Consider the following 12954-nt stretch of genomic DNA (forward strand, 5'->3'; position numbering starts at 1 on the left):
ATAAAATTATATTGAACCAAATCACCCAAATCGCTATTAATTTCAATAAAAATTCAATAAATAATTTTAATAATGTCTACTAGAAGTGAAAAAGATAGGGCTAAACATATTCAAGATCGATGTCAGAATATATTGATGCAGTTGCTGAAAGATGAAGACAATAAATACTGTGTTGATTGCGACGCCAAGGGTAATTTTAGTTTTTTTTATTCATACAAACATTCATTGTACTTAAATTCCAGGAATAAAGAACAAGAAGTGTGAAATGTAACGTTATTATTGTTTGAATCATGCACCTAGCGTGTTTCATTGTGAGTTTCTTATGAGTTTACTCTAAGTAGGATTCTTTGAGCCAAGGAATCTTAAAAAAGCTAGAGCAAGGGTGAGTCAAGGACCTTGATTCATCCCTTCCTCAACTATAATATATTTGAAAATATATTGTAAGTGAATGTCTTTGGTCCCAAGTTGTATGCCTTAAATATCCACTATATTATGTGCAATAAAATAGTATACAGTAAAGAAGAATTATTTAAAATATATTTTATGGTAGAAAAGTTTTCAGTAGAAGTTTATAGGAACAGTATCGGTTAAGAGGAGTCCACACCACCCTTTTTTCCATACAAACGTTGTCCCCTGTTTCTTCCCTGGATAATGCTAGTAGAGTTATAATTTTTTTCCTGAATATACTATAATATACTATAATACAATGTCCATAAGTTGTCTTTTTGTTCATAATTTATTTATTAAATAAGATATGAATGTTCAAAAACCCAAAAAAAATGGCCAGATTTTCTGCTGTGTTCAAACATCTAGAAAATAGATTTGGCTAGATTATACAAAAAAAACATAGAGACACAGCTCAAGCCTTTCTTTAATGTTTAATGAAAAAAGTATTTAAATCGGTTAAGTTTTGGAGAAGGAATTAGGGGACAACGAATCATTGATTTTCTGCAGTTGTCTATATCATGTTCAGCGGTATAGGCTTGAGGTAAGGGAGACAGCTATAGATATTACACATACTTTTTTTCATTTCTCTAGCCCCTGGTGTATCCTCAAAATGTCTTGAAATTATTTGTTTTACCTTACTCAGTACTGTAAGGACTGCTAATATACTCTCTTGGTAGCCAATCAAACCCCTACAATATCAAATAATTTTTAAAAATGAGAATAGTGAAACATTTGTCAAGTTATTGGATTAATCATGTCCTGTTGGTTACTAGCCACTAAGCCTTGGTGTTTAGCTTCTAGTTTGTACAGAATTTATGAAAACAAAATGTTTTATGTTGTTAATCTGTTATTACCATAATTATTAATTAAATATATTTTGGTTTCGTAATAAATATTGCATCATAAAATTATGATATGCAAGAGTACATTTGCACAAGGTTGTTACAACTAAAATTCAATTGATTGCATTTATTAGTTAATACTGTGAGGTCAAGGAACAACTAGGCATTTATCAGCAATCAATCAGTAATGTAACACTTAAAATAAAGCAGATCATTGTCTGTGGTTGTGTTGGTTAGTAGTACTAATATAACTAGCTGTCCTGGCAAACATTGTTTTACCATCTAAAGTATTTCGCCCAGTGATATTTTATTATAAAAAACATCATTTTTTAATAATATAATATCATAGATTTCGCCTATATTATTTTATTGATGTAACTAAATAAGTATGTCACCATGGCAATGTCCATCGCTATCCCGTCTCACAAAAAATGGTCGCTGTCGATCTCGAGTTGTAATAATTTACTATTATTTATTCAACAAATGAACTTATCAATATAAAAATAACCAGTAGCCGATTCTCAGACCTACTGAATATGCATATAAAATTTGGTAAAAATCAGTGAAGCCGTTTCGGAGGAGTATGGTAACTTACATTGTGACACGAAAATCTTATATATATATATATATATATATATATATATATATATATATATATATATATATATATATATATATATATATATATATATATATATATATATATATATATATATATGTATAAGATATTTAATCAATCTTTTATTATTCTGCTGTTAATACAAAACAAACTTCTAAAGGCTAAGGGCCTGTTTCACCACTTTTTGATAAGTGCCGAATAGGCTATTCGACACTATCAGAAAGTTGTGAAACAGGTCCTGATAAGTGCCAGATATCCACAACTAAACTTGACAGATAAAGAATGGAGAATCTGTCAAATAACTTGTGGATAGCCTATCCTATATTTAAAAAGAAATACAAGGTATGAGGTTAAAATTTTAAAATCATAATATGTGTATGGTATGTCATTTTCTTTGAGAGGATAGCAAACATACAAAATACAGATACAATCATACTTTGTGTGTTAAGTGTTATAAAAACTTGTATCATTAGTAACAAAACTAATGGCTGATCTAATTAAATACAGATATGTAACATATTAGCATGTGTTGGGTTGTTATCAATTACATAAGCAATTGAATATGGCTTAGTCATTAGATCATTGTACATGCTTTCTATGTTTATATTTAACCATTTTTATTGAAACATATATACATTAGATGGATTTCATATTAAAAATATAATTTGAACAAAGTCAACCCAGCCTCTATGTTTTTTTTTACTGTAGAAATCTAATTGAGCGACATAAATTTTTTAATGAATAATATATTATTTTCAGGTCCCCGCTGGGCGTCATGGAACTTGGGCATATTCCTGTGCATCCGGTGTGCTGGCATACACAGAAATCTCGGTGTCCACATCTCAAAAGTTAAAAGTGTAAATCTTGATTCCTGGACGGCAGAACAAGTGGTAAGATTTGATTTAATTTAAAATGTTGTGTTTGTATTTTAAATGATTGTGTTATGTATGCTCCAGTGTGGGCTACATTCTTGCTGATATAAAATATGAGAAAGAAAGTACTTAATTATTTTTAATTTTATTTATAGTAGTAATGTAATATAAGTATTATGCTAAGTACTCACATACATACGGTTTTGCTCGATAGTTTTACTCCAAATCGAGCAATAACAATGACAAATGACAGCTCGAAGGCTCGCTTCGAGCTGTCAGTTTTGCGGTAGTAAAAGCTAGTAAATAATAATAATATGTCATCTTCGATTTGGAGTAAAACTCGATAGTAAAACCGTATCTGAGTACTTAGCATTATATGAATGTAAAATATTAAAATACGAACAGGTAATGAAAATAATTTTAATATTATCTTTAAATTTTTCCTGTTTGTCATAAATTTTGTCATGAATAGGTATATACTTTTGAGTCAAGTCAAAATAGCTAGTACACTGTTTTACCTACATATACTTATGAAGATAGTAAATATTTTACGACATTTCGCAGGTATAAGATAAATTCATAAGTATTATGTTTGTTTTATTGCTGACATTATATTATCTTTGTTTCGTGCAAATTGCCATGATGTGATAACATTATTTTAATAACAACAATTTTTATCTTCAATACTCTTCCTGGATACATAATGATTCACACTTTAAGTTTTCTAGTGTCTACGTTTTTTCCATCTTTAAGCCGTTAGGCCTCAGCCTCGAATTTTGCGGGCAGCGAGAGCGGTGGTGGCGGCACGAGGAGCTGTCAAGTACGCCGCGCGTCGCTCGCCGCGCTCCTGCCTTTAAAGGACAGTTCCATACAAATACAACGCGTCGCTCCCGCGCCGTCGCCGCCTCCGCCCCGCTGCCAGCTGATTTCGAGTTCGAGGCCTTAAGGCGAGACTTCAGTATTCACTAAAGCGACATGACACAACGTTTGAGTTTTAAAAAGAAAAATGGAGTGTCGCGTAGCGTACCGTGTACATACGTGAAGCTGCAAACTGCGAAACAACGATGGACAATATCACTAAATCACTCAATGTTAACACTTTTCAGATGTACCTCCAACAGATGGGTAACTCCCGAGCTCGGGCGGTGTATGAAGCGAACCTGCCCGACGCGTTCCGGCGGCCGCAGAACGACGCGCCGCTCGAGGCCTTCATACGCGCTAAATATGAGCAGAAGAAATATATAGCTAAGGAGTGGGTGCCCCCTACCATACCTAAAGTGAATTGGTGAGTTCCCCAAAGGTTCTGTCCACTTATGTCCCGCTTAAGAGAGAAGAGGGTGGAGTTTATCCAATATGACGATACAATATACATGTTAAAAGTATTTAAAAAATCGGCCAAGTGCGAGTAACTCGCGCACGAAGGGTTCCGTACCACTATAGAGAAAAACAGGCTGGAATTTTTGTTTTTTGTATGGGAGCCCTCCTCAACTATTTAATTAACCCGTCGATCGTGGGAAAAAGAGACACCATAGATATTCTATTGTGTCTCGTTCACTGGTCAGCGTATGGGGCTTGATGAATTAATTTTCATTTTATTATTAACTAGCTGTTGCCCGCGACTTCGTCCGCGTGGACTTCAGTTTATAGCGCGCGGTGTCAACAAAATTGGTGTCAAAAAAGCTTTTTAAAACCCTGGTACCCCTCAAATCAAATACCCAAAACAGCTGTGCAGTGTGCACATAATATATATTTTTTTTAAATTAAACTTTTTTATACCAAATTTTAAAGTTTATTAAGGCGGGATTATAGGCCACTGACGTTTTAGAATTTGAGGCAAACTAGCTCAATAGATGGCGCTCAAAAGGTACATATTTACATAGCAAGCCATCGTCGATTTTAATATTTTCAGAATTAATGTGATCACGTGGTAAACTCGACATACAGAGTAAGGATTAGCAGAGAGGCCATGTTCACCACTTGATAAACGACATCTTTAGTGAATTTCGTATTATAATAAAATTATGTATTAGGTATTTAAATATGATGTTTGTTCTGTACTGTAAACAAACATAAAAAATACATAGACATTAGACAATGTATAAGAAAATAAAGTATTACCCATACCTATACAAAGTGTAACAAAACTAAGTAATAATACTTTAGGGTGTGTATGTGTTCCTTGTCTAGAGAGTTCACTGTGAAAGTAGCAGCGCTGAAAGACTAATTTTTTTCACTTTTGTATGGAGAAACTCGTGACGCTGGGGCGCTCGCCCATACAAAAGTGAAAAAAAAAACATGGCACTCAAAACTAACTCTTTTAGCACTGCTACTTTCACAGTGTAAATTATAATATATACGTACCCCAAAGTATTAATACCGAAGTCGATTTAAAGTTCGGTAAAGTAGATTCAAAAGTTCTTAGCTACAATAATTTCATCATTGTCAGCTCCCTCTCTGCTGGAAAATATGGAGCTTATTTTATGACCTCAATGAGAAGGGTTCAAATATATTTTTGTGTTTGGGTTTATTGCAATAGCTTTAATAAATAGCCCTTAACCCTGGGAGACTTCCGGTTGGCAGCTGTCAAGAGAAAGTTTAACTAAACAGTGTCTGAAGATTTTCTAAGAATCTCCCATCAAAAACTAGAAAAAACACAGTGAATCATCGTTAATCCTAAAAAGGCCATCTAAACTACAAAGTGCAAGAAAAATTATCACTGAAACCAAATAGCGTTGTGTATAAAAGTGCAATAAATAAGTGAAAAACTATACATCTCTATAGCTATATAACAAATCAAAAAGAGATCTTTGTTCACAAGCCACAACGTTTTTTCAAAGATACCCCCGGCTTTCATTCAGTGCAGTGACAGTGACACTAAAAGTGACATTGATAACTCAAAAGCACAGACTAACAAACTAAAACTTACACAGAGTATGCACACAGTTTTTGTCTATGATTGGCGCCTTATTAAGGAATAATATTTAAAAAAAGAAGAAGAAGTACTCCAAAACAAAAAGACGAAGAAGATCCCAAAAGCTGGATATAAAAACAATGGAAACCATGGAAAATCTTTGGTATTTTCATCTTTAATCCTAAACCGTATTTCAAAAACTATTGACAACGCACAACCTATAGAACAAGCTGGCTTCCGTTCTGGCTTCAGTACCTGAGACCATATTCAAGCCTTAGAACAAGTAATTGAAAAATACGAGGAGTTTAACAAACCGCTGTATCTCGGGTTTGTAGAATGCAAGGCCTTTGATAGCATCAGCCACGCATAAATATGGACCGCATTAAACAAGCTTAACATCAGCTCGAAATATATTAATATCATAAAACTTATTTACAAAAACAGCACTAGCAGAGTAAGGCTGGAAACGAAAGGTGAACTAATCAGTATAGAGAGGGGCGTAAGACAAGGTGACCCGTTATCACCGAAATTATTCATTGCGGTTCTAGAAAACATATTTAGAAACATCAACTGGGAAACCAAATGCATAAAGATTAACAAGAAATACTTAACCCATCTCAGATTCGCAGATGACATAGTCTTGCTATCAGAATCAGCATCAGACCTGGAAAATATGCTTGAATCATTAAACCAAGAAAGCAAAAAGATAGGACTAGAAATGAATGCTTTAAAAACGAAAGTCATGACTAACAGTATTAAAAGACCTGTAAAAACAGAGGACACAATAATAGAATATGTTGATAATTATATATACCTAGGAAAACAGATATCTTTTTATAAGACTCACAACATAGACGAAGTAGAACGAAGACAAAATATAGCCTGGAAAAAATTCTGGTCCCTCAAAGAAATCCTAAAGGGAGACTACTCAATAAACCTGAAAAAAATTGTACTTGATACCTGCGTGTTACCCAGTCTGCTTTACGGTTGCCAAACATGGGTTCTATCAAAACTAACCAAACAAAAGATAATAACAACCCAAAGAGCTATGGAAAGGAGCATCCTAAATATAAGAAAAGTACAAAAAGTGAGAAGCGAAACAATTAGACAAAAAACAAAACTAACAGATGCCCTAAAACAAGCTCTAAAACTGAAGTGGCAATGGGCTGGACATGTTTCTAGGTATAACGATAACAGATGGACAATAGAAACCACTGAGTGGGAGAAACCTACTGGAAAAAGAAGAGTTGGCAGGCCAAAAGGGAGATGGGCAGATGACCTAGTAAAGACAGCAGGCAAAAAATGGCTTAAGATAGGGAGTCGGGGTGACAGTTTACCTTAAAAATCTGCCGCTTTGCTTCCAGGGTCTGTCTGAGCTTGTGTTACCTTGAGTATCTACTGTGCCATGCAAAGCCACGTATAAAGTAAGAAACATAATATATGTAATTCTTAAACTTTAGTGTATTTTATAGGAAATAAAGGCTTTTTAATTTTTATTTTTATTTAACCCTGGGTCTACCCCATGACAATCACTTGTATCTGTCGCTGAAGCATCACCTGGAATCTATATAACACCCTCCAGAAGTTCAAAAACGAAAACTCTACTTGCAGCAAGGTAACGTTTTTGACCCACTTGACAAGTTTTTAATTAGATTATAATATTCATTATAGTTATGCAGATCATATTCATATTTTCTTTGTCATTTTCAGGAATCTGTTCCTAAAAGAGACCCTTGGCCCGGGAAGTCTTCGCTTTGCTATCTATCCGTCTGTCTGTCTCCAGGGTGTTTAATGTTACCAACTTACGACATATATAGTGTCATCTAGCGTCACACTGATGGAACTTATCGGGGGATATTATGCTCTCAAACAACATAAAACCCCTACTCGATACTAGATGGCGCTAGGTTTTCAGAAATATTCCACACTTGTATACGGGAATCGGGTACATTCTAGAAAGGAATGGAAGGAAATTCTCGTACGTTCTGGAACTCGTCTTGGCCCATATAAATAGCCGCTGGTAGACGAGCCAGTGGATAGCACGTAACAATATCAAGCAACGCGGTAGCTAGAGAACTGAAATTTTAAAGAATATGTATTATTGTTGTCACCATAACAACAAATAGAAACAAGCTAAAATGAATATTTAAGAGGACTGGAATATTCAAAACAAAAACGCGATTTATAGACCTTTTTTGTTTGACATCAATAATTCAATAATGGCAAGCGGTAGGTGTTTGAAATATTTACGAAATATGTACCTTATTATTTTTCTACTTTAATAATAATCTATACTAATATTACAATAGTCTGTCTATCGTCTTTGATTTTGATTCATGCTGAACCATTTTTTATGAAATTCGGTAAGAAACTAGAAAGGATACTTTTTATCCCGAAAAAATTAACGGTACATTGCATCAAATTGTCGTGAGTAAAGAATTAATAATTGTATATTTGCTCTTTACTATTTACTTTTAAATGCCGTCGCGATTTTCGTTCAAAAAAAATTTTTTTTTTGATAAAATCAAATAAGGTTCTAGGGCATTTCATTTCGATCACAATATATTTTCTGTAAAGAATCCTTAGTTATTTCCTCCCGAGGTGCACCAAAATCATGGTGTAGGTATCTATAGATCTAGATCTATCCGCATGATTATAGCACTATGTTTTTGCGATTTATTGTGCAGATTTCAGTACTCCAGTGCTAAGATGTGATAATTCTTTCTATTGCTATGGATGGACATGTGCGATAAAATAACAATATCATTTTACAAAGTTTTGACACTTAGATAACTCTCTGTTGCAGTACTCTGTACATTGTTTTCTGACTAAGCTGTAAGCTGAATCAAGAATTGTTACTTAAATGGTACCACCTCTTATAGAAATACGTATGAGCAAGCGATAGCGCGATCTAGGCGGCTCTTGGTGCCATCTGTTATAAGTTTTTGGAAATAACTTAATTTGAACAAATTTACGCATAAACACCCCCTTACTACCCCTTTTTCCAGTTAAAAAGTAGCCTATGTCCTTTCTCAGGCTTTAGACTATCTGTGTACAAAATTTTATTACAATCGGTTCAGTAGGTTTGGCGTGAAAGCGAGACAGACAGACATACAGACAGCGATACTTTCGCATTTATAATATTAGTATAGATTATTAAAGTATAAATACAACAGTATTTTGTGAACATTTTAAGTGCCTATGTGTTGCCATTGATATCGAGCAAAAAAGAGCAAAAAATCATGTTGGATAAACATCGAAATCTTGGTAATAGGGTCCCGTTTTTTTAATGGCTTAAACCTAAATTTTGTGTAACGTAATATTTAGATAACAACAAACTTTTATCTGGTTGTGCAAGAAATATATAGATCCATATTGTCTCTCGTGCATCCGCGTGCGCTTTTTCTAGACCCCAGAGGAATGCCGTGTAGTGTGTGGTAGTGATATTATCTGTAAATCATTGTTTCCAAATTTCAGGGATAAAGAAATCGATGAAGAATTAGAAAAACAAAGAAGGAAAAAGAGAGCCACCACATCAGGTCTCGGACCACTGCCTGCGCCCACAGGAGATAAGAAATATAATGTAAGCTAAAGTATTTTATAATCTTTATATTATTATGAGTTATAAGGATATTGAAGTTCATTATTTGAATATATGAGGTGTGCTTTATATATAACTTTTATCTTTCAGAAATCAGACGTCATTCCTAGCATACCCAAACCCAAATCGTCCGTCAGTCCAAAGCTGGGGAGGAACACGCCGCCCACCCTCGCCGAGCCCAGCAAGCCGTCCAACGGGTCTGCGGACCTGCTCGGCTTGGACACCACCAAGCCCGAGCCCCCCAAGCCGGCCAATGACGACATATTCTCGAGCTTCTTCTCCGCGCCGCAGGAGAAGCCTGCCGAGCCCGCCGCCGCGCCCAAAACTGATCTCAGAACGGAGGAGGAGAACTTCTTTAAGCAGCCCGCGCCCACGGAGAAGGAGAAGACGAAGCTGACCAAGGACAGCATCTTGGCGCTCTACAGCCAGACGCCCAGCAACACCATGAATCAGTTCAACCCCCAGCCACAGCAGTTCAACCCCCAGCCGCAGCAGTTCAACCCCCAGCCGCAGCAATTCAATGCCCAGCCGCAGCAGTTCAACCCTCAGCCGCAGCAATTCAATCCCCAGCCGCAGCAGTTCAACGCGCAGTTCGGGAGCGCGTTCCAGCAGGCGGCGCCCGCGTTCGGCGGAATGGGGCAGAACGGCATGTTCAACCAGTTCCCGGCCATGAGCGGCCAGTTCCAGCAGTTCGGCGCGGCGCCAGCGCAGGCGGCCCCGGTGCCGGCCTTCCCGCCGAGCCAGCAGCTGTTCGGCCAGCCGGCGCAGCAGCCCAACCTGGCCCAGCAGTTCGGCGGCCTCAGCCTAGGTCAGAGTTTTCCTGGAGCGTTCGGCGCGCCCAACGCAAACGTCGCGAGCAACTCGACGTGGCAGTAGGTGCTCCTATGTGACTGTAGATAACGTAATGTATCCGAGTTTGCCCGCGTCCGGGCAGGAGGCTCCGGTAATCCCACGGTATTTTTATAGTGCGGCCGATTATGTGGATCGTTTGAGTGTATCGTGTAATTGATGTTGAAACCGATGAAAACCCGGGGGCGGAGCGATAGATGATTTTTCTGCCTGTATTTTTTTTTACAAAAAATTTACTCCCGACGATACATTTTTAATGAGCTGCCCAAAAAAGTATTATTTTAATGAATGCCATTTACCTGAAGTATTGATGATGATGCCATAAGTACACCCTTCGCTCCGCTGCTGTCGCGACATCAAACACCAAAAAGATTGTTTTAAACCTGTTACAATGTAATAACTGACCATTGTACGTATACAAATAATGAGTATAAACTTCAATCACTTTTGAAACTATATAATATTTCACATACAGATTGTGTTCAGTCTTATAAAATTATGTTGGGTTTAATTTTAATAGAAGTCTGTCTCGTTTGTACTTCAAATACATTTTTTTTATAATATTCATTAACAATATTATGACGTATATGCTTATTAAGATGAGATTTGTGTTACACAAAATGTATGACAATTTCCTTGTAAAAGTCTACATTATATACAATTTCTGCACGACTTTCTTATAATAATATTAACGGTAAAGTGTTTCAGTCATTTTATAAGTATATGACAATATAGAGGACATTTATTACGATATGAATTTTAAGACTGATATCCAGAAAACAACATAATCTGTCTACAAAAAGAGGACAGGGTATTCGCTGCCAGTAATATTGAATGTTTGTGTACTTATAGTGTGAATAATTATTAGTATTGTGTAGCATAGTTGTTGCCTGTTGGCCCCGGTGGGCACCTCGCTCATAAAAATATTTGAAAATTCTTTTTAGTAAAAAAAAAACAAAGTTGACGTTTGATGTGACTGTCCAATATGGCGTCACTAGTACCTAGTTCACAATTCCACCGCCTGGCGCGCTAAGTTTTAGTTTTTGATGTTTCCTGATTACAGTATTCTTAGTAAACTCTTTATTGTTGTATGTTATAATATGAACTGAAATATTTGTAAACTTAAATCGCTTAGTGTTAAGTAGAGAATTTTATTTACCGCCAAGATGCTTAACGTTAACTAACAAAAGTATAGAAGTATGTAAAAAGATATAGACACGAGTATTTATATGTGTTTTTACATACATCTATAAACGAATTTATTTTTATATCGGAACTGCAATTATTTTATGTTTAGACATGGCAACAAGTAATAGTAATGTCTAAATTAATGGTGCATGATCGTCGAGTTTATGCATAAGATTTTGTTGTATATCAGGGTGCCTTATGAGTCGAGTTAAATATTGGTGGAGTTGTGTTGAAACAATATTATTTATACTTTCTAAAGTGTAGTCACAGACTAAAAGGAAGGACATAGCCAGGAGGCCTACTCTGAAACCGTTTTGAGACTCAAACAATCGAACGAGAATGCCGCGTCCCGCTCTAACAACGTCATTTCACGTTTGTAGAGTAGGATGCGGCATTCTCGTTCGATTGTTTGAGTCTCAAAACGGTTTCGTGGTACGGCCCCTGATAACAAATTGATTGTGCGTGAGTAAAAAGGCTAGTAGCGATATCTCGGTGTACGAGATTGTGCTGTCAAAGAAATTTATTCATAGAAATGAAATGAAATGAAAAATATTTATTTCTAAGTAGGTTAACAAAGTTAACACTTATAGAACGTCGTGTCTACATGAGGCCTACCACCGGTTCGGGAACTACCCCGCCGAGAAGAACCGGCGTAAGAAACTCGCACGGGGCCACCTTTTACCAAAAAGGTGCAAAATAACAATAATAGCTTAAGCTAAATTATACTAAGTATGGGCCTGAATAATTTGATTTGTACATGTAATTTGGTCGCGTTATGCTGCCCAGGATTTATAAATAGGTGCATTTCGTACATGGGTTGGCGGAAATAAAGTGGCCTACTCTCATAAAAAATAAAAATTCGGCACTAATGTAAGGTGTTATGACAAGCCTAGCCGTTGAATCACGACTCACATTAGCTGGACATAACACGACCAAACAACAAAGGTCCGCTATCTGCATGTTATGAATCAATTTTTTTTATGGTATCCGCAAGATTTGTGCCACAATCTCAAAGTTCGTCTATGATAGTCTGATACATCCATGTGTATTCGACACACCGATTTCACCGAATCCAATTAAAGTATATAAGTGATGAAATATCATACTATCTCTCTTGTTCCTCGTATGGAATCTCTTCTATATCGTCTGGCATCTCTTCGATAAAGGTATATTCAATATCTCTATCAAAGACGCGATATTTAGACAAATCTTTACAAGTAACACGGGTCGGTGAAATTGGGAAATAACCCACCAAATGTTTAACTTCCAACAGTGCTGGTAGATACATTTACGATCTCTTAAATTTTTATTCTGCGTAAATGTGATATATTTGAAACGCCATTAACATCAGCGACATGTTTGTAATAGTGTTCGTTGGTATGATTTATTGGGCATGCGCCGCAAAACCTTTTACTGGGCATGTCAAAATCATGTCATGTCATAGCAACGCGAACGCTACGAACACGTTGTATAATATATTTGATTAACTGTTAAGTTGTACACAACTCATTGTCGTTGGTGTTGTCACGACATGACATGATTTTGACATGCGCAGTAAAAGGTTTTGCGGCGTATGTGCCAAAAATTACGCCGAAGAACGCGGCCATTGCGTATCTGCAAGCACC

At 36.3% G+C, this 12954-nt stretch overlaps 1 protein-coding gene across 1 annotated transcript; it reads left to right on the plus strand.

Moving 5' to 3' along the window:
* Positions 1-10588, plus strand: LOC121733821 (stromal membrane-associated protein 1). The gene is made up of 5 exons (XM_042124541.1): positions 1-190; positions 2668-2798; positions 3887-4065; positions 9169-9274; positions 9383-10588. Exons 1-5 carry the CDS (start codon positions 73-75, stop codon positions 10166-10168), a joined length of 1320 nt encoding a protein of 439 aa, XP_041980475.1. The 5' UTR covers positions 1-72; the 3' UTR covers positions 10169-10588.
* The last annotated feature ends 2366 nt before the right edge of the window (positions 10589-12954 follow it).

Source organism: Aricia agestis, chromosome 1 (genome assembly GCF_905147365.1).
Source record: "Aricia agestis chromosome 1, ilAriAges1.1, whole genome shotgun sequence".
In the NCBI taxonomy this organism is placed as follows: Eukaryota; Metazoa; Arthropoda; class Insecta; order Lepidoptera; family Lycaenidae; genus Aricia; species Aricia agestis.

Excerpts from the sequence above, each read along its gene's own strand:
- LOC121733821 (XM_042124541.1), top strand. The coding sequence starts at position 73 with ATGTCTACTAGAAGTGAAAAAGATAGGGCTAAACATATTCAAGATCGA. Across the intron at positions 2,799-3,886 it reads CCTGGACGGCAGAACAAGTG|ATGTACCTCCAACAGATGGG; the intron begins GTAAGATTTGAT and ends AACACTTTTCAG. Across the intron at positions 9,275-9,382 it reads CAGGAGATAAGAAATATAAT|AAATCAGACGTCATTCCTAG; the intron begins GTAAGCTAAAGT and ends TTTATCTTTCAG.